The 25,508-nt window shown below is 32.4% G+C and overlaps 3 protein-coding genes across 4 annotated transcripts; 2 read left to right on the forward strand and 1 right to left on the reverse strand.

Moving 5' to 3' along the window:
* Positions 1–2,711, reverse strand: LOC125071425 (general odorant-binding protein 56a-like). The gene is made up of 4 exons (XM_047681669.1): positions 2,619–2,711; positions 1,769–1,879; positions 713–827; positions 1–426 (listed from the first exon to the last, which is right to left on the reverse strand). Exons 1-4 carry the CDS (start codon positions 2,661–2,663, stop codon positions 296–298), a joined length of 402 nt encoding a protein of 133 aa, XP_047537625.1. The 5' UTR covers positions 2,664–2,711; the 3' UTR covers positions 1–295.
* Positions 2,712–14,419: 11,708 nt separating this feature from the next.
* Positions 14,420–15,869, forward strand: LOC125071426. The gene has a single exon (XM_047681670.1). It carries the CDS (start codon positions 14,565–14,567, stop codon positions 15,867–15,869), a length of 1,305 nt encoding a protein of 434 aa, XP_047537626.1. The 5' UTR covers positions 14,420–14,564.
* Positions 15,870–16,918: 1,049 nt separating this feature from the next.
* On the forward strand, positions 16,919–19,452 carry LOC125071427 (protein tipE). Of its 2 annotated transcripts, none has more exons than XM_047681671.1 (2): positions 16,919–17,685; positions 18,438–19,452. In XM_047681671.1, the coding sequence occupies exons 1-2, from the start codon at positions 16,919–16,921 to the stop codon at positions 18,487–18,489; spliced, it is 819 nt and encodes a 272-aa protein (XP_047537627.1). In that variant the 3' UTR covers positions 18,490–19,452. The 2 variants fall into 2 exon arrangements, with proteins under 2 accessions (XP_047537627.1, XP_047537628.1); XM_047681672.1 differs by lacking the exon at positions 18,438–19,452 and adding an exon at positions 18,047–18,069.
* Positions 19,453–25,508: the final 6,056 nt, after the last annotated feature.

Genomic DNA, 25,508 nt, shown 5'->3' on the forward strand with positions numbered 1-25,508 from the left:
TTAGTCATTTCCAAATAAATTTATTTCCCATAGTAAATTAAATTCGTACAGGCAGTATCAGGTTTCATTTAAGTTATTTAAAAAGGTGGATTTGTCGTAACCGACTTACAATTATTGTACAAAGAAATATATGTCACATTTAGACAATTGTTTTTGAAACCATACAAGAAAAAAATGAATTTAATTAGAGAACAATGTCACAGATTGTTGCTCATTGTCTGCTAAGAATGGTATTCCAAATTTAAAATATCTCAAACTCAAATGTGCGTAGGGGTCTTAACGGTTCTTGAATGGCTTATTGGAAAATGGAATGCTTAGGGTCCTTCTCGTGATAGCACTTGGAGTAGTTCCAGGCAGTCTGGTGGGGAGTGTTGCCCTTGTTGGCCAAGCAGGTATCGATCAGCTTCTCCACTGCTGGTTTTTCAGCTACAGTGATAAAAGTATTTTGAATAAAGTGTCAATTTAAAAATAAATAAGAATAGTGAAATATTTTGAATAACTAAAAGTAAAAAATCTAAAATATCTCAAAATACAGAGAAAACTTTGAAATTATATATCGCAAGATCCACTTATTTCAATCTTCAAACATACTTCCATAAGAGACCCGTTACTTCAGCTCAAAGACCGAACTATTTACCTAACTTATGTTCAAATACATCATCTAAAATTCTCCTCGGTCATTTAGTACCTTACATATCTAGACAACACATACCCGCATTCGGTACTTTGGCAAGAGCAATGTCCTTCTTGAACTTTCCATCCTTGGTCATCAGCTCTGACTTGATCAGCATGCACAGAGCGTATTTCTTCAGTGGTTCATTCTCGGTCTAAGGAATTACAACTCTATTAGTATTAATTAAGGTCCATAATCAAATGACTTTTACCTTTTTTCTTTTTTCAATTATGGAAAGTTATTAAAATTTTTAAGAATGTATTGGATTTTGTTACTGATGGTAAGTATTTACAGTTCATTTGGTGGTAGGGTGTCATGACGGTAAAGCTCATTAAGTACCACCATTAAAACATTCTAATAACAAACAATCAAAATTTATATCACTTTGTTCCAGTTTGAAAGGTGAGTAAGTCAGTAGAATTACAACCACAAATAATATAACATAATATCCTTAGTTCGCAATGATATATTGACTAGAATAATAAATATATGACATTCATTTTAAATCGCAAAAAAAAGAATAATGAATGTCAGTGAAGTTGGTATCGGAACTTCAGCAGAAAATCCAGAGTGTATTTATGTAGTTCAGTGCAATAATGTCATATAAATAAAGATATATAGATTGAGAACTGTTTATAGTTAAAAGCAACTTGTCATTGTATATTAAGTTTAATCCAACTTTTTGCTATATTTATTCTTTTGTTTTTTCTTCGATTGGAATAGGGTTATATAAAATATATTTATATTTTTTAAATATAAGTTTTATATGTTAAATATTATACGTAAAAAATTATATTTATGTTTTACAAAAAACAGTTTTTTTTTTATTGAAGGCACGCTAGTATTTTTTCTATAAACTAGTTTCGAAATTAATCATTCAGAAATAAGGTTATCGAACCTATTCAACAACATTTATAGTAATAAATATCTTTGCATCTCACGTTTTTATCCTCTATTTATCAGATTGATTTGGATTTGTGTAATGCAATATCATTGGTAACATTAATTGCTGATGATTTCCGTCTACGTTTAGAAAATGTTACCATAGTATTTCAAGGAAAAAATTTCAAAGAATGATCACTAGTGTTTAATTACCTTAAAGTCTCCGGTTTTCAATTTGTTCACCAGCTGTTCGTCGGCCTTGGTTTCGACCAGACATTCTGATCTGTGTTTCTTCAGCTTATCTTTCTGTTCGTCGGTAAGGGCCTGTAAATTTATGAGATTAGCAACTTGAAATTTCAACGCTGGCGTCGATTTTATTTGGAGACTTAAATAGTTTTAATGATAGAATAGATTCGTTTAACTATATTCACTAACATTATTATATATAACGAACAGACTAACGCATTTATAAACGCGAATGTAACTCTGTCTGTTGCTCTTTCACGGACAAACTACTGAACCGAATTTGATAAAATTTCGTGTAAAGAAAGTAACTCGAAGAAAGGACATACATAGGTTACCTTTTACGCATAACACATGACGATCGGCCTAGAACGCGAACGAATCCGTGGGCGACAACTTGTTGTTGATGTAGTAACTGACATAAGGCAAGATCAAGATCCTGGTGTCCATAAAACATTAAGTCAAATCAATCTTAGTAGGAGGACGAAGTTTGGAAATTGGCCCTCAAGTTTTTAACAGTTTTACTTAAAAAAATACGTTTAACGTTAAACCGTGAATTTTCTACAGTCGTTTCTAATTGCTATCTTGTAGGAATACGAGAGTAAGGGAACAAGGGCACGTAGGTCTGTTTGTATCATCCCCACTTGAGAACTACTAAGTCGATAAGGATAATTTCATATTGATGTTATTTATGAATGAATACAATTTAAAAAGGTAAAAAGATATTGTCGCGTTCGACATGTCTATAGACACCTTCCCAAACGTAAGTAACCGGAATATTGATTCAAGTGATAAGTAATTATTTATGTAGAAAACTCACCTGAGCCGCGATAAAGCAAATGGCGAGAACAAGTAAGGTCTTCATGATGCACAAGTCAACACAAAACTGTGAAACTATTGAAGATCATCCTCCTTATATACTATATCTCCGGACTGATCCTTATTAGAGGATAATGAGATTCATCTTTTCATGGGTCGACAACCTTTTATTTTTAAAATTCGTTTCGACTGTCTTTTTTATTACCAAGACTGATTATTGCTTTGATTTAGATCTTTTAAATATATATTCGTTCTGATATTTATTAATAGATAAAATCCATCGAAGAGGTGTACATTTCATTTAAAGGTTTTTTTTTATATTTAGAATGATGTTGCTATATTAAAAAAAGAGTGTCTAACATAAATATAAATAATGAACTATTTTAGTCAGAAGTTACTGTGATATAATTTTAATATTGAATTTGAAAATGGAATGGTTTTTTTTTAAATATTTTGTATCGTATTTAAAATTACATAATTTTATGTAGGACTTAAAATATTAATTAATGATGAACCGATGTGGCCCGGTGATAAACAGTAACAGTTTATAAATATCATATAACTGGGCAAATTTCCACCAATCCCTGGACTTTTGGTCAGTTATGGGACATTTACAAAATAAAGTATACATAAAAAATACTATTAGTAGTACATAATATAGAGCATTTGTTATACATTTAAGTAAAACCAAATAACCATCAATTTAATACTAATAGTCCAAAGACTTTAAACTAATTAATATTTAATAAAATAAACTTAACAAATATAATCTAATAGATTTTTTTTTGCTGTCTTTACATTTAATCGTCTCACACACACTAGGACACCTCACTCATACATTAGTATGTATGTACATTATTACACACCCTTGGAGGGGCCCGCTTTCGTGAGTAAATAATATAACTCGTTAATGTGACACTCCTGGTACAGGGAAGTCCAGACCTGGACCCTTCTTCGTCTATTTAAGAAAGGACTTTGAGGTTATTTGATAAAACCAGGGTAGCAAATTTGGTGTTGCTGGCACAGCAGAGCACAGCTTGTGACATTAAATTTAAGTAAATAAAACTTACTGAACACGCGATGATTAGCAAGAACCTCGTGGTTCGTCTTTGAGTCATCTCGTCTTAAATGATTTATGGATAAAAATACAGACGTTAAAAATGAACAAACAAACATACATTATTGCATTGAAAATAGATTTTTTATACTTTTATTCAGACTCGTTTTAAGGATTATTTTTAGCTGACCTTGTAAAATAAAACCGGTCAAGTGGAAGCCACTTAGGACCAAAATTGTCAAACGCTATAAAGCCTTAAATTATTCCAGTTTTAGGAACAAGTTTCCCTTTTATTCTCTTAAAATAAAAGATGTCAATGCTCAATGTCAAAACTCTTAATTAATTTGAAAGGGATTAAATTTTTTTTGGTGTAGTTAGATGGACCACCTGATGGTAAGTGGTGTCTACCAACAGGCATTGGCGTTTAAAGAAATATTATTCATTCCTTACATCACCAATCTTGAACACCTAGATTTTATGTCACAAAACTGCACTAAAAATTACTGTTTGGTAGTAGAATATCTGATGAATGGGTGGTACCTACCTAGTCAGGCATGCACAAAGCCCTGCCACCACGTAATAACAACAATCAATAATACAGTAATTTTTACTTAAGGAAGAAAAAGAGTAGACTATATATTGTCGATACGCCGCCAAATATGGTAACTAACAGGACCATTGTACATGTAAATGTACTAGGGAACAATCCATTATAACCGAAACAGCAATATTAAACATTGTTGCCTGTTAGTAGAGTAAGTGAGATGCAAAATCCAGTCAAACATACACAAGGTTTTGTAACGAGTAAAACCTCGGTCGAATTCTTCGCTTACATTTCAATATCGGTACAAAATTTATTAAATAAAAAAAAAATATTTTGAAACAAAGCGCCTTAAAATAATAAAAGAATTATCTATAAGAAACAAGTCTATTAATATTAAAAATAACTCCTCATACATCAGCAAGGCATACATTTGTAAAAATCATAAAACTATCGACTATGTATATTAAATTGGAGTGTCTGTTTGTAATATTAAAATAACCGCGTTTTACTAAATACATACACGGTACATGTATCTAAATAATATTTTTTACAATTTTTGTCTGTCTGTTTGTTCCGGCTAATCTCTGGAACGGTTGGACCGATTTTGACGGGACTTTCACCGATTTTGACGGGACTTGCAGATAGCTGATGTAATAAGAAGTAACTTAAGCTACTTTTATTTTAGAATCATATGTAAAATAATAATAATGTCACGCTTTTTTATTAAATTCAAACGCGCACGTAGTCGCGGACACAGCTAGTCATTAAATACCATCAAGCAGACAAGTTTTAATTTATTCAAAGACAATTCTAAGAAATTCACTCCAAAAATGTAATTCTTTTCAATTCACAGCACGATTTGCTTGGCAATAACAAGCATTTAATATATATGAACAAAAACAAAGTAAAAAAGTGACGGTATAAATTAACCATTGCTAAGCGTTACTTGAAAAGGTCGTAAGTAAGAATTAAGTTACGATACAAAACCTTCAGTAGTTGTATTATTTTATATATGTATGTTTTGAACGTTACTGATCCTGTCGGCCGTAGTGACGTCACGTGACTAGACGTTAAAGAGTTAGTCTTGAGACTTTCTCAATGAATCCATTTTTTTTTATAGCATAAGTCATATTGGCGCCGTAAGAAATTTCAATGTCAATGTGCCACTGATCTTGGTAACTCTCACTTATCCTTCAAGCCGGAACCCAATTCTAAGTATATTCTAGTGGTAGAAAATATAATGAGTGGTACCTAACTGGGCTTGAACAATCTAAAATCTATCTAAAATTAAAAGTTTTAGTCAAATCAAGCTATCAAAAGCTGAGATTAGTGTGTTTAAAGAAACAAACTCTTTTAATTTGTATATTAGTAATTAGTATAGATTTTTTTTTTTATTAAAAATGTTATATACATTAGTAACCATACAAACAGCAGAGCGAAGAAAATAAAACATCATACTAAAGAACCATAAGTGAATATTCAGTTCCTATAATTTCCTGTACAGTTTACTTTTGTACATACGACGTTTCACTGCGCCGGTATCGCTATATCATCAATCAATATCAATCCATCATTACCAGATATAAGAAACAAAACACGTTAAAAAAAAAAGAATTACAACGCATTTTATTACTTTACGCTCTTCAAATATTTATATCTTATCGATGATGATCTAAGAATAACGAAACAATAAATAAAGCTTTGGTTAGATCCCGGATTAAAAAAGAAAAACACCGATGGAATGCGCGGTACATTATAGTGAATTGTGTGCAGTATTCAACAATTAGTTTGACAAAGTAACAAAAATACAAATTTAAGAGAATTATGTATACTTTGAATTAACATTATTTAAAGAATCAATCTTATCTTCAAAAGCACCTTTGTGTGCCTATGGGACGTTCATAGATTTTTACGTAATGACAATCTTGGCTGCAATGTTGTTATATCCCTTGTGCCTGTTACACTGGCTCACTCAGCCTTCAAACCACAACAAAACAGTGTTAAGTATTGCTGTTTGATGGAAGAATATCTGATGAGGAACACTTTTATTATAAAATTGGTCATCGTAGTGATTGTTGTGTTCCGGCTCGAAGGGGAAGTAGTTAGTATAACAAAGGGCATAACATCTTACTTCCCATGGTAAGGAATGTTTAATTTTTCTTAAAGCACCATTGATTATGATGCTGAACACATGCCATAAGATGAGCCTTACCAGACCGCCTATATTATTAATAAATACACATTTTTATGAGACGACTAACCTATTAAGGATTCAAAGAAATCAGCCCCAGGGAAACACTGCTAGCTAAGAACAAATGGCCATGACTGAATTAGAATCTGACCACTTACCACCGAAACACTTCGGAGATATATATTGGATAGGTTTAAATTACCAGTATCATACATACGTACACATGTATACGTAAGTAAGACAATGTGTATTCTCTGTAGAATTTACATTACGAACATTTAATCTGGATTTTGAGTACAGATTAAAAAAATGTACGAAAATTTTCCATAAATCTATTATTATTAAAAACAAATGTTCGCGACATCTGTCCTCTCGCAAATTACTCTGGAAAGTTCTGGCCCGATCTCGTGTTAATTCTTTGTTATGTATTTTACAAACACACTATATGTTTTAAAAACATAATATGCATTTATGTTTAATTTATCCTACCTGATATAATATATCGTTACAACAATATACATATCGAAGATACTTTATAAGCAAACTTCTAGAATAAAAAGAAAAAATAACCTCAAATTTTATAGCCTAAATACGTGAATAAAAAACTTTACAATATATTTACCGAAGAGATTGATGTATTAAAAAACTAATTAAAATCAAACATAACAAAATAAGAACCTATTTTTATTATATATTGGTTATTAAATTATGTAAAATTAAAATACTTGGTGGTAGAGCTTTGTGCAAGCCCGTCTGGGTAGGTACCACCCACTCATCAGATATTCTACCGCCAAATAACAGTACTCTGTATTGTTGTGTTCCGGCTAGAAGTGAAGAAGAAGAGTGAGCCAGTGTAATCACAGGCACAAGGGACATAACATCTTAATTCCCGAGGTTGGTGGCGCATAGGTGATGTAAGGAATGCTTAATATTTCTTACAGCGCCTTTGTCTATGGGCGGTGGTGACCACTTACCATCAGGTGGCCCATATGCTCGTCCTCCAACCAATGCCATAAAAAAAAAATCAATTACAATGATTGTCGAAAATCTACCGGCGAATGAAACTCCGCTACATACGTATATATGTACCGTCGCTCACGACTTCGCTACCGTTTTAGTGGTGTGCCGTCAAGCCTATGACATTGCTTGGAGTACAAGCATGCTTCATACCAAATTTCATCAAATTCGGTTCAGTATATGTAAATCAAATCTGTAAGTGAATCCGCTGGCTCAACTTGTAATTCATATCTCGCGGTATACATCAGCTATTTCTCTACAGTAATGACGATGTTTTGACTAACGTAATGCATCATCATCTCGGTAATAATAACCTTTTTATTATATTATTATAATAATAACATTGAGGAAAGATGATTCTGTAAATATTGATGTTTAATCGCAATTGTTAGACTCTTTTGTCATATAGGTATTGTCTATTTCAACCACAAGAGGACAGAAGCTAAATAAACATTTGAACCTGGATCATTGGTTGAACTATGATTTTTACTATGGATTCTCGCAAAAATGACGTTTTGAACGTCTACTAACTAATTTGTTATCGGACTACTTTGAAGTAAAATTAGTTAAATTGAATAGTTGTATTATTAATAACTAAATATTAATCAAGAACTGTTAGTTATGTCAATATAGTTGTGTTTGCTAAACACATGGAATATTTACATGTAATATTTGCTTATATGAGAATACCTTCTTCTGGGCCGGCAAACTGACCACCAGATGGTAAATCCTTTGTGCATAGACATTAGTACTATAATATTATTTTTAATGGGTTTGGTAAGGACCAATGAGCCGAGATGGCCCAGTGGTTAGAACGCTTGCATCTTAACCGATGATTTCGGGCTCAAACCCAGGCAGGCACCACTGAATTTTCATGTGCTTAATTTGTGTTTATAATTGATGAAACCTGCATGTGTCTAATTTCAACAAAATTTTGCCACATGTGTATTCCACCAACCCGCATTGGAGCAGCGTGGTGGAATATGCTCCAAAACTTCTCCTCAAAGGAAGAGGAGGCCTTTAGCCCAGCAGTGGAAAATTACAGGCTGCTAATGCTAAATGCTAATGCTAATGAACCACCAATGGGATATAATATGTTATATCCCTTGTGCCAGTAGTTACACTGGCTCAATCACCTTCCAAACCGGACACAATAATACCAAGTATTGCTGTTTAGCAGTAGAAAAAATGAGCGGTTACTGATATTATATCAAATGTTTGTCATTATACAAATAATTCTTTATAGTATACTATAACAAGCTTTAATAAATTATTTCCGAACTCTAAGATATATCTTAGTAGAGAGTACAAATTAACCAGTCCATCAAATTCTCACAGACTTTAAGACTAATTTTACAATTAAACTCTGTGTAATGTCCGCAAGGAAAAATACTGAGTAATATAGAACGCTGACTTCCTTAGATGGTCTTGAACTAGAGTCTACAATTAAAAGTATTTTCGATTTATTTATTCTGTGAATATAAAACGTACCGTGTGAGCCGACGTTAGCGGCAACTAATAAATTGCCGACAATCACTATAACAAGGTAACACAATAACTGTCCGCAACTCAGCTCCCTCATTGATTTATTCTTGTTCGTTGACCCTTGTGGCCTCTAACCTAGCCTTAAACGATTATACGATGTGACCCGATTCATATTGACATTAGCAAATTATTTTAAATGCAGTTAAGTAGGCTATTTACCTTTTTTAATTGGTAATGAATGTTAATTTAAAAACATAAAAATATTTTTTGATAATTCTTTTTAAATTTGGTGTTCCGGTGATGAATAAGCTGTGTAGCTTCCCGAGGCCGATTATAATACCAGTTGCCGTGGCTGCTGTCCTTCTCAAGGCCGTCTGAAATAGGACACGCATCTACGGCCCCAGGGTTACGCCCTATCTTTTAAGCCCCGAGCGTCGTGGCTATCATTCAATTAAGCGTTACGATTCCTTATTGATTGTCAAAAATCTTAAATTTACGTGGAAATATTTGGTTCACATCTGAGAAGATCTGGTGAAAGAATCTCATCGATATTTAAGAATTATTTTGTTTAAATGTTGATTATTTATCTTATTATAATAAAGATGTTTTAACAATATTTATTCAAGGAATTATCATTGACCATCTCAGTAACTATTGCCTCTTGATTGGACTTGATAATTTTTTATAAGGACAATCTATACTGATATTATAAATGTGAAAGTTTGTTGCCTCTTCACACTTTAACCGCTGAACCTAAACCATAATTCAGCTAGTTCTGAATAAATTGTAATGCTATTTATTTAATATGTACGTCATGTTTTGAACACCTCTGATGAGACTCCTGACTTAATATTTCAAGTAATCGTTACATATTATGTACCAATTTTGCTATTTTTAATTTGTGTAACAATTTATTATAAATGGAAACATACTAATGTAAAGATTGAGAGGCGTGATGGTCCAGTGGTTAGCACACGTGAAACTTGACCGCTGATTGCGGTTTCAAATCTAAGCGAACAACACTAAATTTTTGAAGACCTACTTCAATTGTTATTTTATTTTTATTTTATCTCATGTAATTCAGAAATCTGCCACATTTGTAACCACCAACACATTAGAGCGTGGTGGAATAAGCTCCAAACCTTCTTCTCAGAGGAGAAGGACTTAGCCTTAGTGATTTTTACAGGTTCTGCGCTTTTTACATTACTATAGTTTTAAATATCAAGAATATCTTAGACTATTTGATAACAAAAAAAAAAAATGCTAGCGAAGCTGTAACAAAAACCTTAATTTAAACATTAAAGTAACACATTCGTTATACGAAACGATTCGATAATTCGACACAGATGGCGCTATCGAATAATATATATATTAAAAAAATATAGATTACGATAAATAAATTCATATAAATACTACAACATAAGTACATGTTTTTTTTCAGTCCGCAATTTAAGGTTCCAAACTTGGTCAAGTCTGTACTAAAATACCCTCAGTGAATCGAACAGATTGAACTAGATGGCGTTAAAGACTATTTTAGTACTAAAATTTTGATAGTCATGTTGCCTGAAAAGCAAAACACGTGGGCAGGCAAATAACAGAAATTAGACACCAAAAGTCTGGAGGTTGGACAGCGTGTCTATGGTTATAATAATATTACAGAGAAAAACGCCTTCGTCATGTTAAAGCCATTTTGCTTGTTGACTTCCAGGCAGGAGACATAACATAATTGTATTTAACTAACACGACTGTTAGATGATGTTTAGATGTTGAAAAATAGTAACTACTGAGTTTCTTGCCGGTTCTTCTCGGTAGAAACTACATTCCGAACCGGTGGTAGCTTTACTTTAAATAGTTTGTTAAATGACGATTCAAAAGTGCTTGTAAAAGCCTACTTTAATAAAGTATATTTTGATTTGATTTGATTTACTGTTAATTTTATTATTTGATTTTAATTTTTTGATTTTAATTTTACTTGGTGTGGTCTGGGTAGGTACCACCCACTCATACGATACTCTACCGCCAAACAGCAGTACTCTGAAAATCAGAAGTAACGACGGTACCACAAACACCCAGACCCAAGACAACATAGAAAACTAATGAACTTTTTCTACATCCAATCTCCGGGACTCGGAGTGGCGTACCCATGAAAACCAGTGTAAACACGACCACGGAGGTCATCTAGGTGCCATAGTTTGAGCCTGGAGGTACATCAATGGTGACGTCACGAGCGATTTCGGTCAGCCAATTAGGCATGATATATTATTGTGTATGTGTGCGTGCGCAAACAGGCGCAGAGGGAATAATCCGTCTTATGATTGTATTCTATCGCAAAGTGTTCAGGCAGACCAATGGTTATTTCTGCTTTCCGGGTTGTTGCTGGTTAAGATTTGACGGAAAAACTCAATAACCTTTTATCAAATCTGAACCCATAACCTCAAGATCGGCTCATTTGTATGATATTATAATAAGAAATACACTCAATCGAATTTAAATGGGTAATAATCCTAAATGAAAACGAACTTTGCCCAGCGGTGGGATATAACAAGACAGCTCATTTAATTTCCTGTTAGCCCTGATGTTAATTCGCTGCATCGCAGTTTACGCCCACGTTCTAATTAAGCTTCGTTTCTAAAATTCTACTATGTGTTCTCCTATTGCGAATGAATATAATAAGCTAGGTTCACCGCGCGGTTTCACATGCGTCAAACGATCTTGCAGGTAAATTCACAGCCTGTTAATGTCCTACTGATGGATTAAAGCCTCCTCTTCCATTGAGGAAAAGGTTTAGAGCTTTTTGTGTCGGTGTATACACATGAGGCAGAATTTCATTGAAATCAGACACAAACAGGTTTCCTCACGATGTTTTCTTGCACGAGCACGAGATAAATAATAAACACAAATGAAGCGTATGCAATTCAGTGGTGCTTGCCTGAGTTTGAACTAACAATCATCGGTAAGGCACGCGTTCTAACGACTGGGTCATCTCGGCTCATTACTATTATGAGTTTTGATTGGTCAAAATTAGCTGCTTTTATAGGTATAATTAAATGGGCATTAAGAACTGATAGGGTCGAGTGGACTAATGCGTTATAAGCATCGCGGGTTCAAACTGGGTAATCGCTGTTTAGTTCTTCATGTAGTAATAATGTAGTTCTCGCGCTTTTCGAAAAAGATCAAAAGTAAGTAAGCCTACATGAAAATATATTTTTAATTTTCATTTTGGATTTTTAGTTTTAAACTTCATTAAATTCTATCGACAACAAAAATTAAAATATTCTTTATTCAAATAGAATCAACTAATTATATGTATGCATTAGCATTAGCAGCCCGTAAATGTCCCACTGCTGGGATAAAGGCCTCCTCTCCCTTTGAGAAGAAGGTTTTGGAGCATATTCCACCACGCTGCTCCAATGCGGGTTGGCGGAATACACATGTGGCAAAATTTCGTTGAAATTAGACACATGCAGGTTTCCTCACGATGTTTTCCTTCATCGCCGAGCACGAGATGAATTATAAACACAAATTAAGCACATGAAATTTCAGTGGTGCCTGCCTGGATTTGAACCCGAAATCATCGGTTAAGATGCACGCGTTCGAACTACTAGGCCATCTCGGCTCTTATATCTAATATGTATGTAAGTAAAACTATTTACTGTATTATATTATATTAACTAAAGTCAAGTAACTTTGTCTCGATTCAGCTCTTCGTGGTAACCACTGTTTTGTGATAAAAGGTAATTTCTGTTAACAGGACAATTGGTGCCCGTCGGTAATTTTATTTTACAAACCTGAGAAAACTACATTTGAAACTGGATACGTTGGAATTAAGCCGGACAATACTTCCTCCTTATCACACTTTTTCAATAAACCGTGTTAAGGAAATTCATACTAAGCAGTTACCTAGCCACTTCAGCTAGGATTGAATGTAAAAAATAAATAAATTTTATGAAACAAATAATCGCAAAAAACTATTTTCATTCAAGCTGAATTGAGGATGTGACTTAATTTGTATTAATTAAAAAAAAATGAACACGTCCCGTATCGTATTTAAAATATTTTTTAAGTTTATTATTAAAAAAAAAAACTACAAAATAAAATAATATAGGTAATTTTATAGCACCTGCACATTTGAGGTCGATGAAAATGCTGCAAGCCAAAATAAATATTAAAGAAATTTGGCACTTTTACGCGCATGCGAAATGTCCTCGACAGACAGACAGTAAACACAGAGATATACCGAAAGCACGTGCGATGTGAACACACTGTGATTAGTGTCAATTTTGAAAATGCATCCTGATATTACGAATGTGAATGTAAGTTGGAACCTTTTTTTATTAATTTTCCATTTACGGATAGTTATGTCAAATTTAAATAATTATTTATTGAACATTTACCGTGTTTTTATTGTTTTATTTATTTAGATTAAACCTTATGTGATATTCTTTGTATAAATTGTAGTCATAATAATATCATCGTGTAATGTTTGATAAACAATTGTTTTTTTTTAAATTAGGTATGTTTATATTTTTGTTATGTTTATAAATAATAATCATTTCATCTTATAAGTATTTAAATTATATTAGACATTTTCAAATGTAAGCTATTCAATGTTTAAATGATGATTATTTTAATGATTGATTTTTAATTTTATATTTGAAAAACCAAAATTGAATAACAATGCAAAAATATTTATTTCACAACAATTAAAAATTTTACATCACAAAATAAGAAGCGAAAGAAATATTTACTTAATTATTTTTTCTAATTCAATAAAATTATATTTAAAAATAATTGCAATACGTGAAAAGTTTTTTTGTAAAAAGAAAACCGTATGAAGTTAAAATAAATAGTGTAGCTACTGTTTCCAAAACTTTAACGCGTGTGACCTTGGAACCAACTTCAGACTGGTACAAATACTCCGCATTGCGCAGTTTGCGACTTCACCTGACTTCAGTTCATACATAAGCAAAACACACGAGAATACTGAATGCGGATTTAATAATAAAAAAATTAACCTGTAAATATAACAAAAATAAATGTGCAGTAACAATAATTATTTTACGAATTCCGCCTTGAATTTTAACTGTGATTCGTTTAAATATAGCTGTGAATATTGGCTTCGCGCATCAAGGGTGAGTTACTTTAGAATTCTAGCATCAAACAATAATTTGTGTTATTTTTAGTACGATATATAAGTGATTAATTTTTTTAAGACAAATATTAGCGTTTTTGTTATTTTTTATGACCTTTCAAAGGTTATATCCGTAAAGATAACAGTTAGTAAGTCAATATGTATTTTATAAAGCGTTACTTAAATTTTATTTGAACTTGAAAAATAAGGATATAGATATAATTAAATCTAATTAAGAAAAATGTATTTTGTACATCGAAAATAATATGCAATAGTACTAAAAATTAGTGTTTTTTATTTATTTCAATGTGTTATACGGTTTCTGTTTTTGATATAGTCATTAAAATTACGTAAATATATATTTTATAACAAATAGCAATTATATAGGACATTGACATCAATTAAAAAAATAGCGCACTTGGGGTTGCCTGCACTGCGCTCAATCGATCGTGTCACCGCGCATGCGCGCTTCAATCCTGCCTGTCAGTGGTGTTGGGTCGTGAGTGGTAGCTGGTCTCCGCCATGCCGAAGCCTACCCCTGTTGAGGATTTAATAATACCACCACAGGACCAAAAAATATGTGGGACTATATGTGTTTGTCAAATGACAGCTGTCTTGAGTTGCGTCGCTATTGTATATCTCACTGTCGCCATATACATGCCTTACACCCGCGCGATCGCTTCAGGCATCGACCCAACACCAATTATGTGTACGACAACTAGGGCAGTGAACAAAGAAAACTGTGACTGGGGCTCGTGCGGTGAATGGTGCTTGAGCAAGACCTCCGGAGCCTGCATTCAGATTTACGTCAACGTTAGAAAGAACGGCTCGTCGTTACTGCTCTCTGAATGTGGCAACGCTGCGAATAAAACATGCTATGGCATTGATCAAGAAAACGCTAAAAAGTACCACTGTATCCGTGACGAATGTAGGAATTTAACCGGGACTTTCAACTGTACAGAAGGAAAGTGTATAAATATAACAGACGCTTTTGAATGTGCCTTCAGAGAAACGGATCCACCATTAAAATGTTCTGGAAGACGAGGGAAAATAACGTGTATTGACGTACATGGATTGTTTTCCTGTAGTAGAGGAACTTGTAGAAAAATAAGAACCCCTTACAACTGTGACCGTCGCTGCGTAGACATCCCTACTCGTAACAAAAACGTTATAGTATTAAGTGGAGATAGAGTGTTTCTTGCAAGATGTGCAAAGCTTGCTCAGGAGGAAAATGGAACTATAGTGTGGACTGATTCGGGAGAAGAAGTCCTCATGTTGTCTTGTCATGCGGTCCATAATGGTACATCGGGCGTTGTTGCCATTGATTGCATCAACGCAGCACTGTTGCCAAGAACGGAAATAGCAGATTTGACGAATTTTACCTACTTGCAATATTTATACACAATGAGAGCATTACCTAACCGTTACATAGCTCCGTCGGAAGTAGAACTAACGTTGGCAAATGATAGTCGTTTGATGATTAATTTAGAAGGTTGCGTTAACACTCTCGCTGACGAGTGCAAAGAATTCTTGAAGACTTACGGTCGGGATGGTACAGATCATAATGCGAAAGCGAGATTCCCATGTTTTTACACTGAAAACAACCCAGATACAGTGGTTGCAAGATTTGATTTAGACGCCACGTACCGACAATTCATTGTTGCTTTACTTCTTCCAACAGTTCTGGTGGTAGTGTCGTGTATTACATTGTTGCTGTGTCAAACAACAGTTGTAGTGGGTGATGATGCGAAAATGAGATTTAAGGGATGCTCTAGTGGACAAGCGGAGATGCAAATGTCACCAAATGATCCTGTATCTCCCCTCTGAGATCAGTCACGTGAGATATTTTCCGAATAATTTTTGTATAAGGACTAGTATATGATACTTAGCTAAAGATATTAAAATAATTTATAATACAAAGTACTATCGCGTGAGGTTTAAAATTATACAGCTATGGCGCAGTGCATTTCAAATGAAAAAAGTTTAAAATTCCTCCATTTATATTAACTGAAGCTCAGTTTATAGCTTAATGGCTTCTAGTTGTTGTCACGCACGATTTAATAAACTAATTATTCCATGCGATTCCGCTTGCGACAAATTTTCCTAGGTTACCTCAATGTCATAATTTATTTCGATCGATTAGTTTAGTCGTGATGAGGAAAAAAAACAGACAGTCAGAGTTACTTTTTCTTAGGTTAGTTTCGTTAGATAGTTACACACAAACTATGCGTGATAAATATTCTTAACATGAATAATGAAAAGCTTATAAATATTTAATTTCCTAATTGTACGCGTGTCCTTTACATTTGAGTATTTTTACCTAAATTGAAAGTATAGGAAGTTTAATATCGGCCTTGACACGAATGTTGCGCAACTAAAAGAAATTGATGTAGAATTGTACACCCTACTGGTATATTTATTTGAAACACGAATATCGAATCGGTTGCTACAGTACGAATGTATAGACGATCTAGTTGTGTTGTATTGATGATGAAGTGTTAAAGTGCATTTCTAACGAAGTAGTTGGTTCGAAATTGATAACTATTCTCGATAGTCAACTAGTCAAAAGACCTGTATCAATTCATGTTGACACATAAGTTACATAAACTTTTGTTACCAATGTGAGTTGATAATACATAAATTTCCAATTTTCTACCTGTGTAGATGTAGCTTTACTTTTAAAAACTGAATACTGTGCTTGTTTTAATTATCTAAATCAGTAATGTTAAGAAAATATTTTTTTGTAATAATTTAATGTAACTTATCTAACTGTAATTATTTATCTGTTCCAGGCGTTCCCCTCCTCTGCGAGGGCCCGGCTAGTTCATTAAGAGACGACTAATTGCTTGCTGTGCTGCTTAAAATAATCTCCCTAAATGTCGACTATGAGCAGATCTCGTACAAGTCTTTCACCAGCGACCTCTGAAAGATCTACGCTACCTATGGGCGCATCTGCAGAACCTGAAAGCCCAGAATTCAAACCTCTAGAACCGACAAGGGAGGAGCTGCTTACACATTTCTTCGAGCGATTTAAATTTTACACATCGCTCTGCCTTGGCACTTCTGCTATACTCGCTGTCTTTGCCTTTCTATTTTTAATACCGTTTGTGGTCGAACCAGCGATACAAACGATATTAGCGGAGTTCGCTCCGGAAGCTGGCATTTGTGCAGTGTCGAAACATATCTACGCTGAGACTTTAACTAATTGCACTTGGGCGTCGTGTCGGGAAGGCTGTACCAGCACTCATACGAAATGTCACAAAATACGCGTTAACCTAGCCAGAAGACCGTTCGAAGAAAATATCCCAGTACCAAAAGAATGGGATGCGACGGATTTAAAGTTTCTGATCAACCCTGAGGGTTGCGGTTATCCACCGAGAGTTAATTGCTCGGAGTTCGCAAGTGATTATGCTGGGAAAAAGGCGCCAAAGATCTTTCCGTGCTACTATAGCATGACTCGACCAGAATTGGTGGTAGCAAGATATTCCTGGGATTCAACTATTCGTGGTTTAATCTTGGCATTGGTGCTGCCAACGACTGTCTTCATCTTCAGTTTAAGTGTACTCGCATACTGGCACTGTCATTGCTGCGACAGGGCTTGTAATAGGCGAGTGCATGCTGAATCCTTTGCGAGTAAGGAAGAGTAAGTAAACTTTAATTTCATAATTTACCTAAAATTATAGTCCTTTAGACTCGAGGTAGTTGTTATTTTCGGCTAATGACTTTAATAATATATTTTAGATTAAAAATATAACAGCTGTAATTATCCTCCCCTCTTCTTTTAAGGAGAAATTTTGAGCTTGTTCATTGACGCTAGTGCAATGTGAGTCAGTGGATACACATCCGATACAGGTTCCTCACAGTGTTTCCTCCACCTTCACATGAGATAAATCATGAACACAAATTAAGCACATAATAATTCAGTGATGGCTGTGTTTGAACCCATAATCATCGTAACGTTCATGTGTTTTAACCAGGTCACCATCTTGGTTCTTTTTTTTTAGATTGATATTTAAATAAAATGGACTTGCAGAAAGAATAACAATTTCAAGTTTGATGATGGAACCTCATAATGCTAGTTATATTGGATCTAGAATTTTTTGCAAGTACGTTTTATGTTGAACAATCATACATGCAATGTGTAACGTCTAAATTTAGAAGACACGTCGATATTGTGCCACGTTTTCATTTAATGACGTCTTTCATTCATTGCTTCATAATATTTACATCATTTATGTATTGTAGTTATTAAAATTATACTATTATATTAAATAGAACTGATCACTCTGTTATACAAATAAATATGGCGACACTCTTTTTTATCATATCAATGAACAATAAATAAATCAAGTTAAAATAAACTGTAACGTAAGGTATTGTATTTTTTATTTACAGTAGCAAACTTCTATGTGAATTAGATGAAGATCCAAGTGATGACGTGTTCTGACGCCGAGCGACCACCATAGCGCGCCGACGTGCCTCTCCCCGTACCGAAGGCTATACGCAACATTAAAAATGAATTATTGCAATTTTATTAACGTAATGTTTTTTTTTTCAAAAATGCAAAAATACAACACCGCTGCGTAAATGCGCAAAGCCAAACAAAGCTTTACAAATTATTTTTTTATTTAAATTAATAAAATATATTGACAATTTGTAATTTAAAATCACAATAAAGATAAACAAAGAACCGTTAATCTTTTAATTTATTAGTCGATTTTTTTTATGAAACAAATAAAATCCAAATTATTATTTGTAGAAAATTTTGATTATTTTACAGTCTCAGATATCAAGCAGCGAAGATTTGCGAGTAATAAAATGTGTAAAAGTTAAAAAATAGCGTCTCTTTGTTCTAAATTGGAGCTAGGCCGGGTAGGTTAAGATCATTAAGTTATACTTTGCCTTCATATTTGTATTTATTAAGAATGTAAAAATTTACATGCTAACGTTTACTCTACAGACATCTTCTTCATATCGTCATTGACAAACAAACATTAAGATTTGTATTATTAATAATTGACTTAAAAAATTAAATGTACATTTTAGCAATAAATAATAAAAAGTTATTTCTGATAAATTTCTAAGACCGACCTCAAATGTTCAGAGCGTATTGTATTCGTAATGTGTTTTGTGTAGGAATTAGCTTGCACGTTAATATTTGCAATATTTGTAGGTAAACAATTACATTTACCGTAACTCATTGTCATAGCTACGTAGCATTCATAGCTTAGATATGTTTTCCGCTCAGCAATTTGCAAATTTATAGATTAAAAATCAATAAGTTAATTACAGCAAAAATATTTAGAACCGCACGTAAGTGATAGTGAAATATAAATGATTGTTAGAATTTGTCGAATAAATTTTGTATCATATGTTATTGACTTAAAAATGATTTCAATTTATTAATAATAAGCCGTTTAAGTTTTTCAAAATAAAGTCTAATAGTGTCTATTTTGATTTTGTAAAGATTATAATGAATTTATTTTTATTGAATATTATATTATTATTTTTGAAAGAGGTTTTATTTTATCGATGTCATGTTTAAATGTTTGTTAATATATTGCTGTTTGGATATTTAATAATTAAATTTAATATAAGCCGTTTGAAATGAGGGTGTGTTCCTTTAGCGATATGGTCGCTAATGCATCGGATATTATTATTATATTTGTAAGTTTCATCAGAATATATTTTATTTAAGCCTATTTCATTTATTGAAACGTAAATTATTGAAATTTATTTTAAGATTATTTATTATTATTTTTAAAAGAATTGAACACATTAGAGATACATGACCTTTTAAAGGAATACACTTTGATGACAAACGTTTTATTAACTTATTATCACGAATTAATATAGAAACTTAATGTACAATTTCGATCATATAATTGCCTTTACGTCGTCTGCCATAATCGTGTGATATTAAAGCTTAAATGTATTATATGAGAAAAACAAAATAAAAAAATATAATAATTATTTTGGAGTCTCAAACGTACCCAGTAATTATAAGCTTTGTTGTAGATAAGTTAAATATTAATTGTAATCTAATTGTTATTATTAAATATAGTATGAGTGGTACGCTTCTTTAACCGTAATTAGTTTTTTGTTCGAAATAAATATTATGAATTAAATAATAAAAATAATATGTGATGTTGTTTTTGCCATTGTATTTTAACTTTATTTATGTATTGTGAAATTATTTTTCTAAATTTATTTATTAATTGTATTTTAAGTATAGTCTTGATTACTGTATATAAAAATATGCTGTCTATTTTTGGTGCTTACTGATTACTCAATGGAGGTTAACATATCATTGCTAAGTATTTGTATTGTTGAAGCTTAAACAATTCACCTATTTTAAAGTAATAAATGCAAGGCGTAATAACTTTGGAATATTCCGCATTAGTAAATGTAACACGCAAAACACCCGTTTTAACACTATGATTGTTAATGTTTGTTGGAAAATATCACAAATTAATTTCAGCGAATAAAAATTCGAAATATTGCAAAATAAACGTTCTTTTATAAGATTTTTTTTTTTCAGAATATTTTTTTTAGAATTCCACTGATTTAATTATATTTAGAAAATATATATAAAGACTACATATTTTGTATGTATGATATTACTATATTAGCCTCCATTGATATAAAAGTTTTTAATATTAATTAAACATAAACGATCTTACTAATAAACATTTTTTGAATAGCTAGACGTCGCGTTTTCTCTTTCTCTCATCAGGAATTCCATATACGAAAGAAGAAGACAAAGTATTCTGTAACGTTTATTAGTAAGGTGAAAGGGATTCAAATAAAATAATTTATTCAAATGTCTAAATAATAGAGATTGTTGTACATAATAAAATGTATTTAATTTATTCGCCGAACAATGTAATGTAAATATTGTACTTTTTTCCGTATATTCTAAGTATTAATTATTATTCAAGTTACAATAAATTGGCATCAAAGCAAAAACACAAAGTGTTACGACAAATAAAGCTTTTTTTTATAAAATTGTTTGATTTCTCTATTAACTTAAATTGAAGTTGCAAAAATGCTGGTAAAGTTACGAAAAACTTTAAAAAATTAATGGACAATATATTTCAAAGAATTATAAAATTTCGTTGTGTGTAGGGATTTAAGTATTAAATTAATAATGTTTTAATGGTAAATTATTATTGCAGCTAGGTAGAAAATAATAATAGAAAAATATCTTATTCCTCAACTAGACTAGACTATACAAATTTAAACTGATCCGGTTAAAATATGATAATATTATTATTTTATTTAGCGAAATTAAAATAGACAAAAGCTTCGTTTCATTTGTTTATTTATGAATTTTAAGCTGGAAGTATCTGCGAAATTTTACGATAGAGAATAAAAATCATAAGGTTGTGTTGACATAGCGCATTCGGATTTTGTGTAATAATTTCTTCTTCATTTTTCGTGAATACAATGTTATAACTGTTTATGTATGTGTGATAGACTTGTAAATTAGCAAACCGTATTATCATAAAGGCCTTTAATATAATAAAGAAGATCATTGATATATATCAAAAAGATAAAGGGTCCTATAATTGATCCTTGCGAAACGTGAATTTTAATATAGAACTAGAAGACTTTAACGAAAAGTTGTTTTGTTAATTAATCTTATGTAAAACAATGCTGAGACCACAAAACTAACTTAGTAGACGATGTTGGAAATAAGATCCAGAATTCATCTTCAATTCGAATTTCATGTTCCTGTTGCTGTATGAGGGATGTAATGAGTACAAAAATATCAGAATTGTGACGTGGCAGCGGTTCCATACGAAGTCATAGGTAGTTTTTATTCATCGTTACTAAAATTACAAATGTGAAATTAACTCTGTCTAATAGTAACACTTTTATGGCTAAGTCACTAATTAATTTTTTGAACCTGAACTCAAGAAAAAAATAATATTTTAATTTAACTATAATATTTAAAAAAAATGTTTCTCTTTTTCAACAAAATTTGAAATGGCTTTTGTAATGAATTTTTAATAGTATTATAAATTTTTAACAGTATCATAACTTTAACAGTATTATAAATTATCAAAAGAGAATTCCCTCTAGAGGAGAAGATATATCACTCCAACTATAGATATTATACCTATATATATATATTTCATAAATAAGGAGCAAAAACTGTCAATCAAAAACTTCAATAAACCAATTCTGTATTTGAAAATTGTAATGAATTCCCAATCGGTGCTTCGGAAACCAATATGATTATAATCTATGACCAATTATTATTAGTTAGCATCTTGCACGGTTTTACTCGTAACCAATTTGCAAAAAATATTAATGTTAGAGGTAATTCCAAAACGAACGAATTTAAATATATATATGTACCTTGAATCAAAAATCTTGGTACTTTTTACTCCCACAAGAACCCCAGCCCCGTCTTAATTGATCGTCAATGGTGGTCAAGTCGTGGACGTATCGTAGAGTCTTGGAGATCGTGAGAGAAGACTGCTTGCAACCAACTTGTTGTTGTTTGTTGTGTCTAAAACGGATCTAGGGATATCGACGTTCCTGTCAAAAGTTACGACAAACTATAACATTAAAAGTAGTACTGCCTGTAAATAATTTAAGTATATATATATATGATGTATAGTTATAAGTAATATTATATCATACTAGAGTAATATACATGAGGCAGTTTTAATTATTACTCAAAGTTACCTGAATATTTACAGCAATGCAGTGAAACGCAATATTCCGTGTGATGGCGGGTCGTTCAACCCTTTTATATGTTGATAGTGTTCCGGTTACACGGATAAGCGGAGCGATTAGCGGGTTAAAAAGTCTAACCCTATATTTAATAATCAAATACTACAATACAGTTCTGTATCTTTTTTAACTATGTTAGTCAAAAGATTTTCTTAAGTAAAACAAATTTTGGAAATACGATAAAATAATGTCCGAAACATGCATATATACATAATACCTTTTATGTGTAAATCTAAAATAAAAAAAAAAGAAGTAGAAAAGGTATACTAGAGTTTTAGTTATGAATGTGTCGATGTTAGCTACGGTGACAGTTGGTATAAGCTGAAAAATCTCGTTAAAAAGAAGTCGATGCTGTGATTGAGTGTGACTGAGTGGTATTCTAACTTCCTAGTCACGTTAAGAGGTTTCATACATTTTTTTTCTGGAATATATTTCAATGTTAAATAAAAGTGTGATGAACTAAGGATTAAAATGAATGGGAAATTTAATTAATGGCAAACTCCATGTCGGAAATCACGAAAAATTCTAAGTAGAGCCCGGAGTCTGGAAGTTAGAAGTGTGTACACTCCCGTGCCTTGGTAAGCACGTCAAACTGTCGGTTCTGCGCCTGGACCCTTTCCAATCGTGACAGATTTTCCGACTCAGTGGAAAACACAGAGTGCACCTGTGTTTGCTCACAAACTTGTGCACTATCATATGTCTTGCGTAGTTGCTGGTTTTCCTTGAGATGGAATTGGTCAGGATGATTTCAACATCACTTAGGTACGCAAAAGCATGTATGTGTTTAATTCAATTTAGTACAGTAAATCAGCCCCAATTTGGGCGTGAAATTGTTATGTATTTTCTATTTGACAGTACAGATCATATGACATGTTGTGTAACTTGTCATTAAAGATAATAATATATTAATGGCGAGAAATTATTTTGTTAGCATGTCAAGCAAAATATTATATACCTAGAATTGAATGGTTAATTTGTTCTTGTTTATCTTTAATAAATTATAATGATATGAATGATGAAAGTGGAGATAACAGGAGATCAGGCACCAATTATAAATAATCTCTTTATTGATATTATTGTCTGGACACTGGCATCTTATCCGACCTTATCATTTATCATATTATATCTCTTGTGACTGTAATTCAGGTCAACGACCCTTAAAACTAGAAAAATACAAACATAAATAAATTTTAGGAAAATTATGGCGGCAGAACAACGAAGATTGAGAGTTACCGACAAAAGAAAATCCTAAACAACAATTACCGAGTCTTTTATTATTGAATTATTTTAAAAATTTTATCCGTTAATTCTATGAATATGTCTCCTACCTAGTTCTCACTCTAAATTATTGCCACATATCGATCGGAGAACGTAATTTTTATACTATAACACAAATTCCGTATTTCATGGAAGCATTAGTGCCTAAATGACCTCCATTGTGTTTAGGTATTATGTATTGTTCTATAAATATTTACAATACAATACACACATGTATTGTTAGAAAATGTACATAAGTAACAATAGCGAGCTAAATGTGTCGATAAGTTGAAGAACAATGTATGGAATAGACGTCTTATATTGTGACTTTATGGAGTCGAGTCACCTCATTTATATTGAGAATATAAATTAAAGTTGTTCAACATTGTTCGTAATATCAAACCAGTTACAGAAACATACATGCTTCTGGACATAGGGCCCATCTATTCTCAACTTTTAGGTATAAAGGAAGTTGTTCCACATATGTATGTATATATGGAAGACGTGACAAAGTTTCTTTCGATACATGTAGGCTTTCTGATGAATTGAACACAAATTGACCGTAAACGGTTATCATCCACGTATTTGATACATTGGACTATGGTACCTTTCGATTTCGAAAATGTTTTGCAACAGAAGCCTTAATAAAAATAATACCCTTTTCAGTATATTATTGTTATATTAGTGAACATAGCTTATTGCTATTAATATATAAATTTGACGTATGTAAATATGGAATACTTATCATTTTATTGAGTCATTTTTAAATTGGCCTATTAAAAATTTTCAAGGTCATGTCAAAAAATAAATTTATAAATAAAGAATATTACTCAAAAATTATATACAAGATATAAAAGCGTAGACTTGGTATTTATTGATTACTTAGTATTGATTTACTTTCTAGGATATATAAAAAATAATAATTGTACTTTAATGACGTACCCTGTAATTAAAATGGTGGAAAAGAGTAACTACTGACTTACCGGTTCTCCTCGGTAGAATTCCGAACACCGGTTCGGGATGTAGACTAAATGGCTAATGTTAAGCTATGGTGGCAGTACTAATGGTGGCAGCTTAACTTTTCATTAAAAACTGCAACATGGCAATTCAAAATTGCTTTTATTAGTCTACTTGAACGACGAATAATTTGAGTGCGCCAACGAGCAGGAGGCTCACCTAAAAGGGACTACTACAGCCCATGGACATATGTAACACCAGTGGGCTTGCAGGTGCGTTACCGATCTTTGAGGAATAAGTAGGCCCGTAACCTTGGAGGTTCTCAAGTCATATCGATTCGGAAATCGGTGGGTACCGATGAAAGTTCCACATAAAAGTTGTGCGTGGCAGAAATGCCTTAAAATCGCGCTGATGTGGATTTCCGGACATCGAGATGGAATTTCAAATTCAGACGTGATATCCGATAGTGGAATTCAGTGGCCCGCATTAATCCAAGCGATTCCT

Source organism: Vanessa atalanta, chromosome 19 (genome assembly GCF_905147765.1).
Source record: "Vanessa atalanta chromosome 19, ilVanAtal1.2, whole genome shotgun sequence".
In the NCBI taxonomy this organism is placed as follows: Eukaryota; Metazoa; Arthropoda; class Insecta; order Lepidoptera; family Nymphalidae; genus Vanessa; species Vanessa atalanta.

Excerpts from the sequence above, each read along its gene's own strand:
- LOC125071425 (XM_047681669.1), bottom strand. The coding sequence starts at position 2,663 with ATGAAGACCTTACTTGTTCTCGCCATTTGCTTTATCGCGGCTCAG. Across the intron at positions 1,880-2,618 it reads TTTGCTTTATCGCGGCTCAG|GCCCTTACCGACGAACAGAA; the intron begins GTGAGTTTTCTA and ends ATAAATTTACAG. Across the intron at positions 828-1,768 it reads TGAAAACCGGAGACTTTAAG|ACCGAGAATGAACCACTGAA; the intron begins GTAATTAAACAC and ends GTAATTCCTTAG.
- LOC125071426 (XM_047681670.1), top strand. The coding sequence starts at position 14,565 with ATGCCGAAGCCTACCCCTGTTGAGGATTTAATAATACCACCACAGGAC.
- LOC125071427 (XM_047681671.1), top strand. The coding sequence starts at position 16,919 with ATGTCGACTATGAGCAGATCTCGTACAAGTCTTTCACCAGCGACCTCT. Across the intron at positions 17,686-18,437 it reads TCCTTTGCGAGTAAGGAAGA|TAGCAAACTTCTATGTGAAT; the intron begins GTAAGTAAACTT and ends TTTTATTTACAG.